This window comes from Neofelis nebulosa, chromosome 7 (genome assembly GCF_028018385.1).
Source record: "Neofelis nebulosa isolate mNeoNeb1 chromosome 7, mNeoNeb1.pri, whole genome shotgun sequence".
NCBI classification, from domain to species: Eukaryota; Metazoa; Chordata; class Mammalia; order Carnivora; family Felidae; genus Neofelis; species Neofelis nebulosa.
In genome coordinates this window covers 136,286,349-136,308,799 of record NC_080788.1, presented here as the reverse complement: position 1 = coordinate 136,308,799, position 22,451 = coordinate 136,286,349, and the positions used below count along the sequence as shown (strand labels likewise).

The 22,451-nt window shown below is 41.8% G+C and overlaps 1 protein-coding gene across 39 annotated transcripts in view; it reads left to right on the top strand.

Annotated features, from left to right (window-relative positions):
• Positions 1-461: 461 nt before the first annotated feature.
• The window catches only part of ATXN3 (ataxin 3), a 38,793-nt gene continuing 16,803 nt past the window's right edge, over positions 462-22,451 (top strand). For 23 of the 39 annotated variants that reach the window (XR_009264733.1, XR_009264732.1, XR_009264729.1 and 20 more), the window contains exons 1-9: positions 462-543; positions 7,462-7,626; positions 7,856-7,900; positions 8,483-8,611; positions 9,591-9,676; positions 10,150-10,216; positions 15,104-15,191; positions 21,050-21,182; positions 21,809-21,975. Coding sequence is in view for 36 of the 39 variants with exons in the window: in XM_058740070.1 (XP_058596053.1) it covers positions 520-543; positions 7,462-7,626; positions 7,856-7,900; positions 8,483-8,611; positions 9,591-9,676; positions 10,150-10,216; positions 15,104-15,191; positions 21,050-21,182; positions 21,809-21,975 (904 nt within the window). In the remaining 3 variants the exon portion in view is untranslated. The other 16 variants (XM_058740095.1, XM_058740098.1, XM_058740072.1 and 13 more) reach the window with 12 other exon arrangements.

Sequence of the window (22,451 nt, the reverse complement as noted above, 5' to 3'; positions counted from 1 at the left end):
TTAACTACATTTTTACACAAGTGCTAGGTGTTGGGGGATGCAATGATGTCTTTTTCTTAATCCGGCTTTCAGTGGGGGAGGAGGAGAAAGATATTAAATAATTAAATGCAAATATGATAAGCATAAAATACAAAGTGGAAAACATAAAAGAACATAGAACCCAGGTGTTCCTTGTCCAGACCCTTAATAGCCTAAAAATCCATAGCAATGGGTGGGAAGCGGAGATCCTCCAGACCCTAGGTGGCGCTGCAACACCCCCACCCGCCCCAAGCTGGCCAGATAAAGGGAGATCGCAGGACGCGCTACACAGGTCACGTGCCCTCGCATTTACTGCCCCGGCGTTCACTAGCTCTTCGCTCCACGTGACTCACTTCCTCGGAGATGATTGGTCTGTGCGAGGCACGTGGGCAGGGGCGGCTCGAGGCGGGGCGGGGCAGGGTGGGCGGAGGGGTGGGGCCGAGGGGCGGGGCTGGAGGGGGGTGGCTCGGCGCGGGGGCCGTTGGCTCCAGACAAATAAACATGGAGTCCATCTTCCACGAGAAAGTGAGTGTCCGCGTTCGGTGGGTAGCTGTCTGTTGTGCCGTGGCTGCGGTAGGGCGCGGTACAGCCTCCTCCCGCAGAGCTGGCGGGGGCCCGATCGCCCCCATCCCAGCCTCGCCGGGCGGGGGAACTTCGTAGGGAGGGCAGCTTCACCGACGCCCCCACCGCACCCTCTGCCAAAGAGGCCGGTGCCCGAGGTGTCCGGGGCTCGGGACGCCCGGGCAGCTGGGAGGGAGTGAGGGCAGGGCCGGGGACACCACGGGGGCACGGGAGTGCGGTGGCACCGAATGGGTTGGCTTCCGCGCTTCCCTTCCACTTTCCGTGGTCTTCACTCTCCATTCCCTTCTCCCCCAGTCTCTCTAGGTTCTAGTTAGTCACCTCTTGGACCCTTCCCTCGACCCTCCCCAACTCCACCCCACTCCCTCAGTCCCACTTCTGGCAGAATTAACTTTTCCTCCTCTGGGCTCCTCTGTTCTATATTGGAACCTCCCATACACTTAGATCTCCGGGGTTGTGTTCTTGTCCTCCTGCACCGGGTCCCTGAGCCTCCCTAGGGCGGGGACCTTGGCTCGTCCCACGTAGGGCCTGACACTTGGGGAAGTGAGGTAGGAAATCCTGAGCGCCCCTGAACAGGGAAGTCGTCACAGGAGTTTTTGTTACGGGATGTGTAGGTTTCGTTTCTTTTGGTAGTTGCATCTTTCCGGATCAGGAGGCCAGCTTCCTTATTAGTTATCAGGACTAGACTGGAATAATTTTGTTGTCGTTCACCTAGCCTGTTTTGCTTTTATTCTTTAACGACCACGCACTTGAAGATACGATTGGTGGCATGTGGAGAAACAAGCTATTTGGGTGTGAGTGAAACCTTGCTCAGGACAACTTTGGCACATGATAGATACATTGTTTCATAATAGTTTCGTGTTTGGAAAGGATTGTCGGGGAGGCTTTTGTTTAGTAGGAGCAGCAGGGTTTGGTTTTGTTAAATACTTGTAAACGATCATTTATCCATTCACACAAAGCCATCAAAGACAAAAGAGACAGGATGGATCTAAACAAGTTGTTCAATGGAATGCTTTTCTTTATAGAAAACATTTTAGAACGTTTTGGCACTGGAGTAGACCAGTTTTTATGTTGGGGTGGGGAGGAAGGACTCCTATAGTTACCACTAATCTTTTGACTTGATTGACGTGATTGATGAATCTTGGACAAGAGAAATTTAGTTGCCTGGCTAAGGAGATTGAATGAAGAGAACCCTCCATATACATATTTTTATTCCTAATTTTCAAAAGCTTTGGTATAGGACCAGATGTTTCAAATGGAAGACTTTAAACTTTTTCCACACCACCTCTTGAGAGTTACTATTTTTACAGATATTGATTGACAGCCATTGGCACTGTTGGGATAGATTTCAGTGAAGGTAACTACTAAACCTGGGTGGTTTAGTAGCTGGGTGCCAGCCTCATAAAAGTCTGCTTTTCCTGAAAGAAGTCACTCTCGATTATCAACATCTGTGTAGGCTTAAAGGTACTTACGGAATACATTTATCCTTATCAACTTATATGTACTTAACAGATGAGGGCTTTTGAAGTGTTTTAGGCATATTTCAAGAGTATGGAAAATACCTATAACCACAGGGCCCGTCGTGAATCTCATACACAGTCCATTCTGGGAATGTTTGAGCTTAATATGCCGTTTTTCAGCACCCTCCTTTCCCCGTCTGCCGCATACATATGACCTTTGTCAGAGAACCAGCGTTGGCCGTAAGGAAGCTGTGTATATAGAGATGCCTGCCTTGCAACTACTTGCTCTGGGAATGTTGGTTTCCCCATTTTCACAGTGGCGCCACCTTGAGTGCCCTTTGTCAAGTTAGGATGTAAACTTAACAGTTGTTCTGTGGTATATCCCCAGTGCCCAAGATGGTGCCTAGCACATAGTTGCTCAATAAATATTTGAGTGAATTAAGAGAGTTTCTTGATCTGAGATGTGTATGGTGGTAGTTATCTAAAAGAAACCATTTTTCTGTAAATATTTTAGGCTTTGCAGGTCACATACTGCCTCTCACATGTTCTTGTTTGTGTGTGGGTGTGTTACCCAGCCATCTCAAGTCATAAAAACCACTCTTAGCCACCGGAGCAGGTTGTATTTGGCCTATTGGCTAGAGTTTGCCAAGCCCTAACAAACCCTTGTACTAAATGGCCACTAACTGCCCGGTGTTTTGGTGTTTGTTTTAGTTCTGATGTCTGCTTTCTGTCATTTCTGTTACCATTTCTATTGCTAACTGCTCTTGGTGTGGGCACAGTGCCATCCAAATTGGTACTTTTAATGTAAATTGAGAGTGTAGCCACACTTGTGGGGATTGTGTTTAAAATTAATGAAAATGCCAGAAGATGCTGAGCTTTGACTTGATGCTATTCATTTGGCCTTTTTGTGATTGTTGGGTTCTAGCTGTCTTTAGGATAGTGGAGGTCTAGGGACAACCCAATTCCAAACGAGTGGCTCGAGGAAGTAATAATAGCACAGACTTCACTTCTGCCCGAGTTTGAATCCCGGCTCTGCTATTTACAATCCATACGATCCTGAGCAAGTTACTCATTATCTCTCTGTGCTCCAGTTTCCTCCTCTGTGGTGTGAGGATAATGAAGTGTCTACCTCAGTTATAAACACTTGGAATGCTTCCTGGCACATGTACTATGGAAGTGCCGGCCATTGTTGTTACTCAGATACTTGTGTTTGCTGGACCTCGCCGTAGGGGGTGAGAGCTTAGCGTCACTGAGATGAGATGAAGAAGTACTCATAGGTTGATTGCGTGGCACTTTAGGCCGATCCTGAGTGCACCTGAAGGTTTATGCCTGGTTTCCGTTGTAATCAGTAGTGTCTGTGGGAATTTGAACTCGTTGCAGGTTGGTCCTGAAGACTTTAAGGACGGTGAGAGAATGATTTGGTTACATTTACCCTCTGTGTAAGTGTATTTTATAAATCCCTCTGTGGTTTTGTAAAATACCTCGGTAAAGCTGAACATACAGATTGTTCATCCTCTGATCCCAATACAAGAAGTCTGGGCCTAAAATCATGGCATTTCAATGCTATTGAACTTTGACCATAGCACATATAAACTTCTATCCAACTTTGGTTAAAGCTCCATGAGGAAGAGGTGGGTGGGGATAAATTGGTGGGCTGGGAATGCATAATATTAGGTGGGGCCCTTGTACAATTTTTTTTTTTTTTTTTTGGTTCATGTAGAATTTGATTCACCTTGTTTAAAAAGTGATTTTAAATTTGGACTGAACAATTTGTTCTTTTCTTCTATTAAATCATATTAGAAGTACAGAACTTGCTATTTCCTGTGACAGTACAGTTTTACTTAGACAAAGTTTGATATCAAGTGCTTATTTTTTTGTACTTCAAAGCTAGGTTTTTAAATTATTTTACAGAGATCGAGCGGAGAATCGAGGCAGAGGGAGAGAGAGTTTTCCAAGCATGGGACTCAATCCCACAACCCAAGCCAAAACCAAGAGTCACCTGCCCAATTGACTGAGCTACCCAGTCCCCAAAGCGAGTTTTTTAGAGAGAGAATTTTTTATTAAATAGTTGGCTTCACTATTTCAATATATGTATTAAATGTGACGACCACAGTTTGAGAGCACCAAACTGAGGCATGTAACCTGACAGCCAGACAGAAAATTTGCATTAGGACTGTTCCCAGAAAATCCGGTGTCTGGTGACCATAGTAGGAAGTTCTTGGGGCTCCTGGGTGGCTCAGTCGGTTAAGCGTCTGACTTCAGCTCAGGTCATGATCTGACGGTTGGTAAGTTCTAGCCCCCACATCAGACTCTCTCTGTGCTGGTAGCATGGAGCCCCCTTTGGAACCTCTGTCTCCTCTCTGCCCCTCTCCTGCTTGCATGAACTCTCTCTCTCTCTCTCTCTCTCTCTCTCTCTCTCAAAAATAAATAAACATGGGGTGCTCGGGTGGCTCAGTCATTTAAGGGACCAACTCTTAGTTTCAGCTCAGGTCATGATCTCACAGTTCATGAGTTTGAGCCCCACATCAGGCTCTGTACTGACAGTGCAGAGCCTACTTGGGATTCATTCTCTCTCTCTCTCTCTCTCTCTCTGCTCCTCCCCGACTCATGCGTGTATGGCCTCTCTCTCTCTCTCTCAAAATAAATAAACTTTTAAAAAGTTAAGTACATAAATAAACGTAAAAAAAGGAAGCTCTCGATATGTGAAATACCTGTATCTTAGCAGAGTTGTTGTGGTTATTATTTGAACTTTTTTAACTGTAACAAACACACGTTAAGGGTACACACACCATAAGAGTACAGCTCAGTGAGGTCTCACAAAGTGAACACATGTGTAAATAATTCTTAGATCAGGTAACAGAATATTTATTTGCTCCGCTTAGGCCTTCCTCCAGATACTGTCCCTCCACCCCACCTTCACCCTTGTGAGGGTGATCACTGTCCTGAATTCTAACGTCATAGATGAGTTTGGCCTGGTTTTGAGCTTTTATAAATGGCATCATCCAGCGGCTGCTCTTTGAATCTGTCTTCTTTAACACTGATTCGTCTGTGTTGTTGCAGGTCGTTGTAGTGGATTCATTCTCATCGTCATATAGTTTTCCCTTGTGAAAAGAGCACAGTTTACCCATTCTGTGATGGGCATCTGGATGGTTCAGGGTGGGGCATTACCAGTAGTAGTGTTAGGAACATTTTTATACGTGTTTGGTGAATGTACGTTTACATTTCTGTTGTTGGCATTATGTACCTAAGAGTGGAATTGCTAGACCACAGGGTTCGTATATGTTAAGCTTTAGTAGATACTCCAAATAGTTTTCCAGAGTGGTTGTGCTAACTTACATGTCCACAAGTGGTATTTTGATGTCTCTAATCTCCAACATTTTAGCCATTTTGGAGAGCGTATAGTAGTAACATACTGCAGTTTTAATATATCATTCCCTGATGGTTGATGACGTTGAGCATCTTTTTGTCTGTTTGTGAATACTTGTTTGTCTTGCCCGTTTCTCAGTAGAATATAAGTAGGATGGCTGTGTATTCCTTCAGTTCACGTTGTATTGTTCAGAGGATGTTTCTTTCTAGAGGTGGGAATACAGTAGAAGGAAAAAGAGGTGGAGACACTTTCTCTTGCACTATGTGGCTGTGACTTCAGGGATACTGTCTTCAGCTTCAAGATACTTCTATACCAAAATATGAAGATAAGCTTATCTTGGCCCCCTCCCTATCTTGCGCTCAGACTCTCTCAATGCTGCCTTCCTATTCCATTGCATACATATACCCTGTATCATTTTCTGAAGCTGAATTTTGTTCCTAGAACCAGGAGAAATATGTGTCTCACCAGGTGTTGCTCTTTGGAGTCACCAAAGAGTTCTGTGTCACTCTTGAGTGACAGAGCAAATCATACAAGGTAAGACAGGCTGGGTTAAGGCATAGACTTTAGTGGAGGAAAGGAGAACTTAGAGGGTCAGGGTTAGTGGGAGAAGAAAGTATTCTCATCTGCTGCCATCATTCCACAGAGGGGTCTGTGTTCACAGGAAGGGATCTCCTTCACCAGTGAGTTTCCCTTCTTCCAGGGCAAGCATGGGAAAGTGACATTGTTGTGGGGAGCAGGGTGATAAGCAGACTGCTCAGGGCCAGGCAGCCGGGATTTATTCATTTTTTTAATTTTTTTTTTAATGTTTATTTATTATTGAGAGACAGAGAGACAGAGCATGAGCGGAGAGGGGCAGAAACAGAGGGAGACACAGAATCCCAAGCAGGCTCCAGGTGCTGAGCTGTCCGCACAGAGCCCGACACGGGGCTCGAACTCACAAACTGTGAGATCATGACCTGAGCCAAAGTCGGACGCTTAACCGACTGAGCCGCCCAGGCACCCGAGGCAGCTCGGATTTACATTTGGGGTGCCAACTGTGTGAGGGCCAGCTGCCCAGCAGCTGAAGACCCTGGGGCCCATGGGAAGTTGTACTCCCTCCACCCCCCCCCCCCCCCCAACGATGCGAAGCCAGTGATGCCTCCTTGGATGCAGCCCTCCTTGCTGGCTTGTTCAGAAACGAGCTCCAGGTGTGGTTTGGGGAAGTTTTGCTTGTTGTACATACTGCGTAGACATTTTGTGCAGAGCTCCCCGAAGAGAACCTTGGTTCGGTTGGCTACAGGTCTTCATTAACGTCGAGCAGGATCTTTCCTACCTGTATCAATTCTTGAGACACTTTTGTTCATTGATTTGAAACTCCTTGAATAAGCATTTAGATTGATAGATTATCTTCAAAAAAATTTTTTTTTAATGGTTATTTATTTTTGAAGGAGAGAGAGACAGAGCGTGAGCGGGGCACCGGCAGGGAGAGGGGGAGACACAGAATCCGAAGCAGGCTCCAGGCCTTGAGCTGTCAGCGCAGAGCCTGACATGGGGCTCGGACTCAAGCTGTGAGATCATGACCTGAGCCGAAGTCAGAGGCTTAATCGACTGAGCCACTCAGGCCTCTTGATCGAGTAGATTATCTTGTTAAAAGAACACACATGTTCTAGGGATTAAAATTTCGCTTTCAGTGTTAGTAATTTTCCATGGAACCTCCAAAGAGATATATTTTAGGTACTGAAAATGAGAGGTGCTAATGTTTTTATAGAGTAGTTTCTAGTGAAATGTGAAATTTGGCATATTTGTAGAGAATGCTGTTTGTTTATATAAGTCATTCTCAAGTTTTTGATCATAGAGCTAAATAATGGTAGTTTCCTTAATGGTAAAATTATAAGACAAGTGCTACATGAAAATTCAGGTACTTCCGTAAATCATTGCTGTTGAAAGCCAAAAAGGCTCGGTTTGGCTGCGTTAGCGATTAAATTCCGCTTGAGAGGAAGATACCGTACAAATCTGTTCAGCAAATCACATTTGAATTTTTTCTTTTGAAACTATTAGCAAGAAGGCTCACTTTGTGCTCAGCATTGCTTGAATAACCTATTGCAAGGAGAATATTTCAGCCCTGTGGAGCTGTCTTCCATTGCCCATCAGCTGGACGAAGAGGAGAGAATGAGAATGGCAGAAGGAGGAGTCACCAGTGAGGACTATCGCACTTTTTTACAGGTACTGACTTTCAACTCACCGAATCAGGTTCTGAAAAATTGTGGGTACCCTTTAGAAAAGGATGAAGCCTTCTTCCTATGGGGATCTGACTTGTCGATTATAACTATGCTCTTGACCTCGTAAACGGGACCGCGCAAGATGTTATTTTAAATATGCACACCAATGACGGTTTCTATCCTTCTCTCCCCACCCTCCACCCCCGCCTCAACGACCCATCCGAAATAAACAGCAGCCCTCGGGAAATATGGACGACAGTGGTTTTTTCTCTATTCAGGTAAGTGGTTAGAAGCATGTACTAAGGGCTGTTGATGTCCGGGCACTCATAGCGCTGAGGATGTGGTCGATACGCATCTCTTCTCACAGCCTTTCACGGTCACTGTAATGATGTGACCTTCAGCGGTCCTTCTAGTAGATTGTGTCTAAGAGTGTAAGATTATTAAAAAATAAAAATAAAGCCATAAAACACAAGGAAAAAACTGGGGGAAAAAAGTGTAAGATCATACTCTAGAGCACTAGATTTTTATAGAGATAAACATGAAAATTAAGATTGTAGAACCTTCATTTTAGAGTAGGGCGTTTTGAAAGAAGACTATGTAATTTACATTTGGATGCCGTTAACCGTAGTTCCCATAAGAGTATTTCAAACTTGCTACATCTTGGGTAAATGTGAGAAAATGCAGCACCTCACTACCTTCCATTGAAATCCACGTACCAGGACTGGATTCCTTTATTAATGGTCTGTGGCTTTTGCTTTCTTTCTTTTTTTAAACTTTCGGCTCCCCTTGAATTCTGTGGGTGAATGTGTATGTACTTGATAGATTCTTTTGCCTTATCCATGGATCTTTCATTCTAACAGCCGGGAGGTATATCCAGAGTTCTTCCAGAAGCTCTCTCGAGGAGCCTGTTCCGTTCCCCTGTATTGTCCTCCTGGACCCCTCATTCAGTAGCCTCTCCGTCCAGCACTGCTCCACATGGGCGGTACCTGGTGAGAGCTGCCACAGCGCTAGAGGAGGCTCGAGCGGGCCCTGCGCTTGCTGTTGCCTGTTTGTGCGACACTGGGACACTGGTCTTGGTGCCTATTCACGTCTGCCCCTTGCGTTGTGTTCACTGTTTATCTGTGCTAGCTGGCACCTGGTTCACTTGCTGCTCTGTTGGCTGCCTCGGAGGGCGGAGAGTGAATTTTCAGAAATGTCCTTTTTTTCCCCCAGACAGTTGGAAGTAATCAGGCTTATTTATTTATTTTTTTCCTACGAATTACAAACCCATGATGGTAGTTCAGAGTCTGAAAGCTTCAGTTTAAATTCCCAGGAAGAATCCATTTTTAATAGACAAAATTTTTATCACTACTGACATACCAGGTAGTGAGTTGAATATAACTTTTCTAAAGCAGGACCCGGAGCAGCCAGATTATTGTGTGTATATAGTGGACTACTTTTAAGAATAATACTTAGGGGCGCCTGGGTGGCTCAGTCACTTAGGCGTCCGACTTCGGCTCAGGTCATGATCTCACAGCTCGTGGGTTCGAGCCCCACGTCGGGCTCTGTGTTGACAGCTCAGAGCCTGGAGCCTGCTTCGGATTCTGTGTCTCCCTCTCTCTCTCTCTCTGCTCCTCCCCCGCTCATGCTTTGTCTCTCTCTCTCTGTCAAAAATAAATAAACATTGAAAAAGAAAAAGAAGAATACTGAGTAGAATATACATCTGGATTTTTGAGACAGTTTTATCTCGGAATTATGTGGTTCTCTGGAATGTTCCAGAAACCTAGTGTAAAAAGGACTCTTTCATAGGTACTTTTTTCTTTTATGGATTCAGTGATGTATTTATACACATACTTTTTAAAAAGCATAGCCTTCTAGGGAAAAGTACAGTTGTTTATGCAACTAACATGGCTGCACTACTTAATTTGGAATTGAATGGTTTAGCTCATGAAAAGTTGCTTTTTTTTTTTTTTTTTTTTTTTTAAACAGGTTATAAGCAATGCCTTGAAGGTTTGGGGTTTAGAACTAATTCTCTTCAACAGTCCAGAGTATCAGAGGCTCAGGATCGATCCCATGTAAGATTTTATTTTGCTCTTCCACATTGCTTTTTCTAAACTTGATTTTTAAAGTTCTAATTTCTTAAAGAAGCAAAGCGTATTTTGAATGCTTTTGTCTTGCTTGATGTTCCCTGTTTCATTCCCTCAGAGTTCGCTGTGACACCTTTTGGGGATGTCCGTGAACATCTGCCCATTAACTCCCCTCCTCCCTTCGGTGTCTGACAGCACAGAACTGATCCTTAAAGGGTGTGTGGTGCCATCATTCTTGCATGTGGCATCACTAACCTGCAGAGAGATTTCTACTGTTTGGGTTTTGGTTTTGGTTTTGGTTTTCATGCTATTTTGTAATTTCTCAAAATCTGTGATGCTTCACTGTAAGCACAATCCTAAACTATCATGTTTTATATAATACTTGCTAGTAGATAAACTCAATGAATGTGAACTCTGTTATTTCAACTTAATATTGTGTATGCATTTTTTTCTTTTTCTAGAAATGAAAGATCATTCATATGCAATTACAAAGAACACTGGTTTACAGTTCGAAAATTAGGAAAACAGGTAATGTTTCTCCTTTTGTCTTTTTTCTCATTTTGCCCTCCATTTGCAACTAAAATGTAAAGGATCGATACCTCACGGATGAAGAAATTTACCAGTAACGTGTGTGTATGGTACGGTTTTAATCTTAATGGAAATTTTCTATTTTCAAAGACAGTATCAGTTTCCCTTATAGGTTTATTTGTAACAACCATGCACAGTTGATGCTTGAACGACATGGGTTTGAACTACATGGGTCCACTTACATGTGGATTGTTTTTTACAGTACAGTACTATAAATATATTTTCCTTCTGATCTTCCTTTTGTTTTTATGGTTTTCTTAGTAACATTTTCTTTCCTCTAGCTTTATTGTGAAAGTAAGTATATCATAGGTGCCTGATTGGTCGATAGAACATGCAACTCTTTTTTTTTTTTTTTTTTTTTTTCAACGTTTTATTTTTTTTATTTTTTTTATTTTTGGGACAGAGAGAGACAGAGCATGAACGGGGGAGGGGCAGAGAGAGAGGGAGACACAGAATCGGAAACAGGCTCCAGGCTCCGAGCTGTCAGCACAGAGCCCGACGCGGGGCTCGAACTCATGGACCGCGAGATCGTGACCTGGCTGAAGTCGGACGCTTAACCGACTGTGCCACCCAGGCGCCCCTGTAGAACATGCAACTCTTAATTTCAGGGTTGTGAGTTCAAGCCCCACTTTGGGCATGGAGCCTACTTAAAAAAAAAAGTATACAGTACATATGCGAAATGTGTGTTAACTGTTTTACATTAGCAGTAAAGCTTCCAATCAACGGTAGGCTATTAGTACTGACTTTTTTGAAGAGTCAAGCTATACGTGGATTTTCAGCTGTGCCAGGGGTCAGCACCCTTAACCCCCCACGTTGTTCAAGGGTCAACTGTACAATTTACATAAGAAAAGCTTTCTATTTAATACAGTACAGAAGGGGTCACTTTTAGTGAGTTTTTATGGGATAAAAATGTTCTTCCAGTTAACCATGACTTTATAGATTTGTTCTCGGCATACAGTAGTGTCATGAAGCCTGAAATAGCATCCAGCATGAATAAAAAGTTTTCAGTCATGTTTGCTTTAGCATATCAAGATTATCCACATTCCAAAATGTCATGTAATACATAAGGCTTCATAAAATCTATGCGGATATAATACGTACGTCTACATAAAACTCTATTTTTTTAAAAGAACACGGAATGTGTCTTGAACAAGCCTTTCTTAAGATCAAGAAACGTACCTAAGGTGTTATTTTTTAAGATAATTACCAAAGATCTTTGGATACATGACACTATTTTGAAACAATTATGTAAAGTCCTTTTTAGGGGCGGCTGGGTGGCTCAGTTGGTTAAACATCTGACTCTCTATTTTGGCTCAGGTCATGGTCTCGCTTGTGTGGGTCTGAACCCCACATCGGGCTCTCCACTGACAGTGTGGAATCTGTTTGGGATTCTCTCTCTCTGCGCCTCCTCCCCATACACTCTTTCTGTCTCTCAAAAATAAATAAACTTAAGAAAAAAGCCCTTTTTATTAGAATTTTGAATCTTGGGGCGCCTGGGAGGCTCAGTCGGTTAAAGGGCCTACTCTTGGTTTCAGCTCAGGTCATGATCTCTCGGTTTTGTGAGTTGGAGCCCCTCGTCAGGCTCTGTACTGACAGTGCGGAGCCTGCTTGGGATTCTCGCTCTCTCCCTCTCCCTCTCTCTCTGCCCCTCCCCCATTCGCACCGTCTGTGTCTCTCTCAAAATAAATAAACTTAAAAAAAAAATGTTTTGAATCTTGGAAAGAGGAATATTAGAAATGGTCCAATATAAAAAGAAATGAACTTATTGATACGTTCAGCAACGTGGGTGAACCTAAAAATAATTATGCTGAGTGAAAGAAGCCAGATACAAAATACTATGTACTGTAAGTTTCCATTTGTATACAAGTCTAGAAATTGCAGACTAATCTGTAATGACAGCAGATTAACCAGCTGTTGCCTGGGGATGAGGAAGGTGAGGAGCAGTGAGAGAGGAGGACCACAAGGGCCCTGGAAACTCTCGGTGGTGGTGATGGTTTCTTGGGTGTACACATATGTTAAAGCTTCAAATTGAACATTTTTAAATATGTGCAGTTTCTCGCATGTCAGTTATAGCTCCACGAAACTTTTGGAAAATAAAATAATACGAAGCAAAAAGGAAAATGAAATCAAGAATGAGTGCACTGATTAAATCAATAAAAGATAATTCAAAAATAGAAACCCTGCTATTATGTTTTAAGTCCTTTTAAGTCCTGTGACCCGATTATTTCTAAAGGTCCCTCCTGAGTTGTACAAAGAGCAAGTAAGGAGGTGCGTTGCAGTAGAGGCTGACCTGAGTGGGGGTCAGCTCCAAGGAGAAAGCAGAGAGGACACTGCCGAGATTATTTAACCTTCAGCTTTTATTTATATCTTTAAAAAATTATGATCAAGTATTCTTTACCTTTCCTGTATAATCATTGGATTTTTTTTTTTAAGATCTGAAGACTTAGGTTCCAGAAGTTCCTTTGGTGATTTGCATGTAAACTTGCATCGTTATTCTGAGAGATTTTACAAATTTTAGTTTGAAATTGAATTTTCACATTTTAAATTACATAATCTTTTATAAATACAAGAAATGTCCAATTTTAACTTATTATATTTGGCTCTAATTTATATTTTTGTTTACAGTTATGTTTTTCACTGTACACTGTTTTGTTAGAGGTCCTTGTATTATGAAAAAAGATGCCTGGAAACGTTTTTTTTCCTATATATATTTTTTAAAATTCCAGTATAGTTAACATACAATGCTATATTAGTTTCAGATGTACATGTAAGTGATTCAGCAGCTCTGTACATGACTCAGTGCTCATTACAGTGAGAGTGCACTCTTGGTCCCCTTCACCCATATAACCTGTCCTCTACCCACCTTCCTCTGATAACCACCGGTTTGTCTTCCGTCGTTAAGAGTCTGTTTTTTGGGGCGCCTGGGTGGCTCAGTCGGTTAAGCATCCAACTTCGGTTCAGGTCCTGAGCTCACAGTTCGTGAGTTCGAGCTCCATGTCAGGCTCTACGCTGACAGCTCAGAGCCTGGTGCCTGCTTTGGATTCTGTGTCTGTCTCTCTCTCTATCCCTTGCCTGCTCACACTCTGTCTCTCTCTCCCTCAAAAATAAATAAACATTAAAAAAAAATTTTTTTTAAAAAGAGTCTGTTTTTTGGTTTGTCTCTTTTCCCTTTGTTCCTTAAATTCCACATATGAGTGAAATCCTATGGTATCTGTCTTTCTCTGAGTTACTTCACTTAGCCTTATACTCTCTAGATCCATCCGTGTTGTTGCAAATGGCAAAATTTTAATTCTTTTTTATGGTTGAATAATATTCCGTTGAGAAAGAGAGAGAGTGAGAGCGTGTGTGTGTATCTCCTATCTTCTTTATCCGTTCATCTATTGGTGGACACTTGAGCTGCTTCCATAATTTGGCTGTTGTAAATAATGCTGCAGTAAACGTAGAGGTGCATATGTCTTTTCGAATTAGTGCTTTTATTCTTTGGGAAAATACCCAAGTAGTGGAGTTACTGGATCGAAATGTAGTTTTATTTTTAATTTTTTTGAGGAAACCCCATACTGTTTCCATACTCCATACTGTTTGCATTCCCACCCACGGTGCAGGAAGGTTTCTCTTTCTCCACATCCTTGTCAACACCTGAGTCTTGTGTTTTTGATGTCAGCCATTCTGACAGGTGCGAGGTGATACCTCATGGTGGTTTTGATTTGCATTTCCCTGATGGTGAGTGATGGTGAGCATCTTTTCATGTGTCTATTGGCCATCTGGGATGTCTTCTTTGGAGAAATGGGTGACTGGAAAAGTATTATAATCTCTGTCAAAATCCAGGAAAAGTAGTTGGTCATGATGCTGACAGTAACTTTGGAAACTTTTGTATCTTATGGGTTACATTAGGAATCCTATAAAATAGTGACTAAGTGATTTTAATTACATGTGACAGTGGCTCAGTGATCCTTGTAAAATCATTTGGCGGTTTTGAATTCCCTTCCTGGAATGTCTACTTTTCTCACAATTGGAATCTTTTGGCCAAAATTACCAGCAGTGGGAAGACTTTGTGTTGGTTTCATTTTTCTTCAGTATAATGTGATTAGGGTTTTGTTGGGCTGATACTTTGAAAAAAGATTTGATTATACCTATCAATAAAGATACTTTAAAGTAGTATCAATTTCTGTACTCTTTTTTGGGGTGGGAGATACAAAGTTTATGAATGTTTTATTTATGAGACAGAGAAACAGAGCATGAGCAGGGGAGGGGTAGAGGGAGAGGGAGACACAGAATCTGAAGCAGGCTCTAGGCTCTGAGCTATCAGCACAGAGCCCGACGCGGGACTCGAACTCACAAACCGTGAGATCAGGACCTGAGCTGAAGTCAGCCACCCAACCAACTGAGCCACTCAGGCACCCCAAGCAAAATTTTATTTTTAATTAAAAAAAAATTTTTTTATGTTTATTTATTTTTTGAAAGAGAGACACACAGTATCCGAAGCAGGCTCCAGGCTCTAAGCTGTCAGCGCAGAGCCCAAAGCAGGGCTCAAACCCACGAACCATGAGATTAGGACCTGAGCCGAAGTCGGATGCTTAACTGACTGGGCCACCCAGGCACCCTGCAAAATTTTATTTTTAAAACATTTAATACTGGTAAATCTGCAACATTTATTTCAGTTTTTAAAAATCATATTATTAAATTACTTTTTAAAAATCTTGGTTTGACATGTTTTCAGTGTTTAGATAGCCTTAGTAAGTTTAGATGGGTTGTATTTATTCTTAACATATGGAACTTCCCTATTACTTATAATGTACATTAACTTAAATACTTAAAATTTTTTTCCAGTGGTTCAACTTGAATTCTCTCTTGACGGGTCCAGAATTGATATCAGACACATACCTTGCACTTTTCTTGGCTCAATTACAACAGGAAGGTAAATAAAGACTGAAATTTTTATAATATTGTCTTTCAAAGTAGCTTAATAAAACCAGCTCTATTAGATGTAAGTATAATAATACTGTTTTTATGGCAGGGGCAGTGCAATCATCTTTATGTTTTTCTTGGTGAATTTTAATCTGTGATTTGGATGATACTATCCATCCAGTTAGAGTTTTCACTGACACTTGGCCCTCCCCTGAGGTTGCTCCTGCCTTAGCAACCCCACAAAGTAATGGCTCTTGTTCCTTCCAGACCCCACGGACTCCATGGCCAGGCATGGTGGGTGGGGGTATTCTTCTTGCTTCTTGCTTCTTCAGGCCACTGTTCTTACCTAAAGACTCCAGCTTCTCTAAAACACCTGGCACAAGAGTAAACTCTACCTCCTGCTCTTTTCCATTCACCTGTGATCCTCTTTTTCCATGGAATATTTTAGGGTCTGATTCACTGTTTTCTCTCAACTTGAACTCTTCATCATTGTTAGTGATTTCTGCATCAGAAATCCATCCGGTTCCATACCGTTTTATTTTCAAAGGCCAGTTTTTTCATCTTGCCTTTGCCATTACCAACAACAGTATCACCTTCAAATCCCAATTACAAGCATTTTAGTCTTTGACAATTGCCTATCTTTATACCATATCTTCTCTGTTTTCTGCATCCAACAAGTCTTTAAACCCTACCCAAACATTCCCCTTATATCCTTACTTCCTGTCTGACCCTGCTTATTTCTGTAACCCATCATTATAATCAATCTGATGCGTTTCTCCACTCCTCTTTCCTTCCCTCTATTATACTTTCATGATGAAATGCCAGCCCTGGTTAAAACTAGATCTTGGGCTTGTCCATTCCTGCATCAGAGCAGTTGAACATAGCTACATAAAATGGGGTGACTGATTTTGCTTTAAATTTATGATGACAAATTTCAAATGATCCTTTAGGGCTACTTGACCTTGCTACTGTGTTTTCATAGTAAGGTCACTTGCCACTCTCCAAGATGGTTATTTTCCAGTTCCTCTCTTCAAATCTCTAACCACTCACCTCTTCCTGACCCCTAGCTATGACCTTCCTTTGTATTCTGACAAAACAGAAACAATGAAAAGAGGGGCACCTGTGTGGCTCAGTTGGTTGAGCATCCAACTTCAGCTCAGGTCATGATCTCAAGGTCTGTGAGTTCAAGCCACGCGTCGGGCTCTGTGCTGACAGCTCGGAGCCTGGAGCCTGCTTTGGATTCTGTGCCTTCCCCTCTCTCTGCCCCAACCCACTCGCATTCTGTCTCTGTCTCTCGCAAAAATAAATAAACATTAAAAAAAATTTTTTTTAAATAAGCAACAAAAAGAGAACTCCATCTTTATGCCAGTCTATCAACGTGCCTGTATCCCAGCCTGTGCATTGAGCCTATTAAAATAGATGAATTGTCCCCTGCTCCTGACCAAGACCAGCCTGTCCACTTTGGGGCTATATCCCAGTTCCTCTCACCTATTCAGGATCTTTGCTCTTGCTTTTGTCTTTTCTACTTGCCTGCATGGTCACTGTCCCCCCTCTTTCTGTATTACTCCTATCAGCAGAGAAATAAGAAAAAGCTTCTCTTTACTCCAGGAAAGGCCAGCTGCCTCCCATTTTTATTTTCTCCTTAGAGTCCCCTCTAGTGTGTTGTCTCCTGTTCTTGAACTCATTCCAGTTACATTGTCATAGCCAACATTTCACCTAAAAGTTGCCTTCTCAATTCATCAGTGACCTCCACATTTGTATTCGGTTCTCAGTCTTCTTTTTATTTGACCTCATCTTGAGAGTGGAGTGGAGTATACCCTCATGTAGAATAGAATAAAACTTTTTCATTGAAAATTTCAAACAAATAAAAAGTAGAGAAAATAACGTGATGAATTCTCATGTCCCCTTTACCCAGCTTGAACAGTTATCTCATGGTCAATCTTATTATACACATTTCCTTCCCCTGCTAATTTTGAGCATCTTATTTTCTCTGCAAATTTTTTAAAATTAAAATTTTTTAAAGCAAACACTCTTAAATATATATGTGTGTGTGTATATATGTGTGTGTGTGTGTATGTATATCAATATATGTATGTCCACAGTACTATAAGCACCCAAAAAATTGAGCCACAGTGCTTTAATAACATCAAATACCCAGTCTGTTCAAATCTCCAGTCTCCTGGGTTGTGTCTTAGGATTTTTACTGTTTAACTAGGTTGAAATGAGTTTCACTAATTGCATTCATTGCTTGATATGTTTTCCAAGTCTAACTGTAGGTTTCCTTACATCTTTTTCCCCCTTGATTTTATTTATTTATTTATTTATTTATTCATTTATTTATTTTGAAGAAAATGGGTTGGGGTGCCTGAGTGGCTTGGTCAGTTGAGCGTCCAACCCTTGTTTTGGCTCAGGTCATGATATCATGGTTAGTGGGTTCGAGCCCTGCGTTGGGCTCTGCACTGATGATATGAAGCCTGTCTGGGATCTTCTCTCTCCCTCTCTCTCTCTCAAAATTAATAAACTTATAAAAGAAAAAAAAAAAAGAAACTGGGTCATTTGTTCTTCCCCACACTCTGAATTTTGCTGATTACATCTTTATTTTGCTCTGAGCCCTGAATACCCAACAATCTGGTCTTTAGAACTGAGGCTTAATCAGATTCAGGTTGATTTGGGGGCAGGGTGGGGAGACCATGGAAAACTTCACAGATGGGGTGACACTTGACATCTGGTTGGCTCTCTTTTTGTGTTTTGAGCAACCACTGATGATCAGTGCCTGGATCGATGATTTCATTCAGGGTTGCAAAATGGTGGTGTTAGTTGGGGCGCCTGGGTGGCGCAGTCGGTTAAGCGTCCGACTTCAGCCAGGTCACGATCTCGCGGTCTGTGAGTTCGAGCCCCGCGTCAGGCTCTGGGCTGATGGCTCGGAGCCTGGAGCCTGTTTCCAATTCTGTGTGTCTCCCTCTCTCTCTGCCCCTTCCCCGTTCATGCTCTGTCTCTCTCTGTCCCAAAAATAAATAAAAAACGTTGAAAAAAAAAATTAAAAAAAAAAAAAATGGTGGTGTTAGATTCCCATGATGTCTTCACATATTCGCTGCATACTTTTATACAAATAAACTTTCATCAGTTATTTGATTCTCCTGCAGTATAGTTCATATAGGAAAAGCAGAATAAATATTCTTCCATTTTATAGGTTTTTAAGATGAGTTGGTTTCATAGTGCGCTTCCTCCAAAGATAACCAGTTAGCAAAATAAAAAAGGGGGAGGCGCGTGCGTGGCCCAGTCAGTTGAGTGTCCGACTTCCGTTCAGGTCATGGTCTCGCAGTTGGTGGGTTGCAGTCAGTGGGTCCGAGCCCCACATCAGGCTCACTGCTGTCTGCACAGAGCCCGCTTTGGATCCTCTGTCCCCATCTCTTTACCCCTCGCCCATGCACGTGCGCTCGCGCTCTCTCAAAAAAAAGTTAAAAAACATTCAGAGATAACCTGTTAGTTTGGAGGTTTTGATTTGTGATGGTAAACTAATCCATCAAAACGTAGCTCGTGTGTTTCAGTCCATTGTGATTATTCATATCGATACTCAAATTGTGCCACTTGCATGAGGGGGTACCTTTTGAAATTGACTCCTCAGTTTCTGAAATGACCACTGTAGCTTTTTGAAGGCTTTTTCTCTCATAAGACAAGATGTTTCAGGCTTACCTTGTATGTTGCTTGCCTTAACTTTTAATAATGATGTGTAAAGCTCAGTCTGGGTACTGGCGTGCTTATTGCTGCTGGGTTGGTTGTCTGTCATGTTGTTCTTTCCAATTCACATTCAGGGTTATAGTAGTTTTACTTCTTTGATATCATATTCTAGTATGTTTTTTCTTTCATGCCTAAACTTCTGTTCCTAAGTATATCCTTCCTTTTCGAAACACTATCCACACTTGGCTTCCAGACCACTATGCTCTGGTTTTCCTCCTATCTCATTGGCTTCTTCTTTCAGATTTCCTTTTGTGGATCTTACTCTTGCCAATTTCTTATGGTTGGAAGTGACCTAGAGACAATCCTTGGACAATTTCTTGATTATGGGCTGTCCCATTATTATTTTTATTTTGCTATCCTGTTATTTTAAATATCATCTCTAGGGGCGCCTGGGTGGCTCTGTCAGTTGAGCGTCCGACTTCGGCTCAGGTCATGATCTAGCGGTCCGTGGGTTCGAGCCCCATGTCAGGCTCTATGCTGACAGCTCGGAGCCCGGAGCCTGCTTCAGATTCTGTGTCTCCCTCTCTCTCTGATCCTCCCCCGTTCATGCTCTGTCTCTCTCTGTCTCAAAAATAAATAAACATTAAAAAAAAAATTTTAATATCATCTCCAAATAAAATCTATATGCCCATAATTCCTAAACTTTTATCCTCTGCCTACACATCTACCCTGAACAGCCAGACTCCTAGCTTTGATGTCTCCACTTGGGAAGCATTTCAAACTGAACATGTCTGGAAAAAATTTATGTCTCTTTTCCCTATATATGTTGTCCCTCAGGTTTTCTGTTTTGGTAAGGTTCTGTCTTCTTGCACTCTGGTTCTTATACGTTATATTGATAAAGCAGCCCAGAGTGCTTTTTAAAAAGTGTAACGCATATTACAGCACACCCTCTTACCACCCTTTGGTGTCTTCACCGGCATATGTCTTAAATAAAACCAGAGGTATTTACTGTGCCACCTAACCAAGGCTGAGTGTCTGTTCTTCTTGTGCTCCTCACGGACTGCCATGGTGCTGACACATTTACTTTAGGGTCTAGAAACAATTTTACTGGCATACAACGTTCTAGACCATCTGAACTCTGAGCACATTTGTTCTTGTTTAAATAAAGTATATTAATCGTATTATGTCTTGTTGAAAAAATAAATATTAATGTGCTGTTTTGTATTTTTTCCATTAATAGTTCTTCAGTTCTTTGTTTCATTATCTTTTAATACTCACAAAAGATATCCAGTAATAAGTACCAAAGCTTAAGAAAAATTTATGGTAGAAAAGCTTAAATTGGTCACAATGACTTAGGTATAGTCTACCCATGTTCATTTTTTGTGTAGAAGATTTAGCTGGGAAAACTCTGGCTTTCTAGGATGACATTTATAAAAAATTCACTGAATCAGTATAATTCTTTGAAAATATGAACCACATCATCAATACTTTGGCTAGATTTTGAGCATTGGTTTTCCAGCTCCTATATTCAGCAAGGAGGGGTGTGTGTGTGTGTGTGTGTGTGTGAGAGAGAGAGAGAGAGAGAGAGAGAGAGAGGGAGAGAGAATGTGTCGGGGGGGGTAGCTATTTCTATAGATTGTTCGTTTTACCCGTATTTCACATTATTACACACATCTGAGCGTGTCCTCACCACAGCCCTCTGAGGAAGGTACCGTTATCATCAGTTTAATGGTTGTATACACCAAGACATAGCTGGGTAAAGTAATTTACCAGAGACCATGCTTGGTCTTGGAATTGGAAGAGCTAGGACCAAAACCCTGACAATCTGATTCCGAATTCCTTGCTCTTCCCCACTCCTTCACCCGCCTCTCCAATACCATTTAGTGAGCAGACTATGTGGTCACACACTGTTTTGGTAGGGGCCCTTTGTGGACATTATGCCATTTATTTCTCACAGTCACTCTGTGAGATGGCTGTTCCCATCTTACAGACGAAGGAAGTGGCCCAGAGGCTTTCAGTAGTTTGTCTGAGATCAGCGAGAGTCGGGATTTGAACCCAGGTCTTCCTCACTCTTGAACTTGTGTTCTTCCCACTAGACTGTGCTGCCTTTCTATCTGCTATCATTTTAAATCTATTTTTAATCTCTTACTGGCTGTTTTCGTTTATTTTTGCCTTTTTTTTTCTTTTTAGGTTATTCTATATTTGTTGTGAAGGGTGATCTGCCAGATTGTGAAGCTGACCAACTTCTACAGATGATCAGGGTCCAACAGATGCACAGACCAAAACTCATTGGAGAAGAGTTAGCACAGCTGAAAGAACAGAGGTGAGATGAACCCTGCAGTAGGGAGTATATGATAGTAATTCATATTTCATTATAAGAATTACATGTCCTCCCTTCCTTCCTTCCTTCCTTCCTTCCTTTTCTTCAAGACTTTATTTTTTTAAGCAATCTCCATACCCAGCATGGGGCTCGAACTCACAACCCCAAAATCAAGATCATGCTCTACTGACTGAGCCAGCCAAGTGCCCCAAGAATAACGTTTTCCTGCTTACACTGAATGTGTGGTCCTTTTATTGTTGGTGATTTTTTTAGACCTTTTATATTTTTAGTGAAGTCTATTGGTCCAAACTTGAATTGACTATTTGAATTACTTTATTTACTTAGATGCACAGCACAGCACAGTCATTAGGTTGTTAGATTATCTGCCAGAAAATGTGTAATTTTTGACTTCTATAAAATCTTTGGGGACCCCTTTGGCTCAGTTGGTGCAGCATGCGATTCTTGATTTTGGGGTTGTAAGTTCAAGCCCCACGTTGGATATAGAGGTTACTTAAAAATAAAATCTTTTTAAAAAAATTATTTAAGAAATGTTTTGGTTTATAAATATTTCTGTTTTATCTAAAATAGAAGACTGGTCTGCAGTTACCATCAGTGTTATTGTTCTTTAGAGTTCAGAAAACAGATCTGGAACGAGTCTTAGAAGCAAATGATGGGTCAGGCATGTTAGACGAAGATGAGGAAGATTTGCAGAGGGCTCTGGCACTGAGTCGCCAGGAAATCGACATGGAAGATGAAGAAGCAGATCTCCGCAGGGCTATTCAGCTCAGTATGCAAGGTACAGACATTAGGCCGCACCTTCATTTGTTGTTGAAGGATTGAGTCAGATCATCTTTAGTTCCCCTGGAAGTCAGTGTACTGTTGGTAGAAGTTCTTTGACAATTACTCTAGAAGCAGTGACTATGGACATACGACAATCAGCTGTTTGTTTAGTTTTCTTGTAATGTAAATACCTTTTAACAACCTAAGTTATATTAGGATTGGATATATTTTTAGTCTGGTTTTTCCGTTTGGTCAAAAAACTGTAGTAACAGTACAATAATAACCTGAGGTTAATCTTTGTGGGCAAAAGTGGGGGGGGGGTTTGGGGGGAGCTGGGGGGGGCTGGGGGGGGCTGGGGGGGGCTCTTACCCAGACTTGCTATTTTGTAAATGTATGCTGTTGGATACAAAAGGCCTGGGCAGAAAATATTTCAAAAGTGTAACACTTAGTGGCCATGTACCTTACAGCATAAGCCCACTTCATGGACCCACC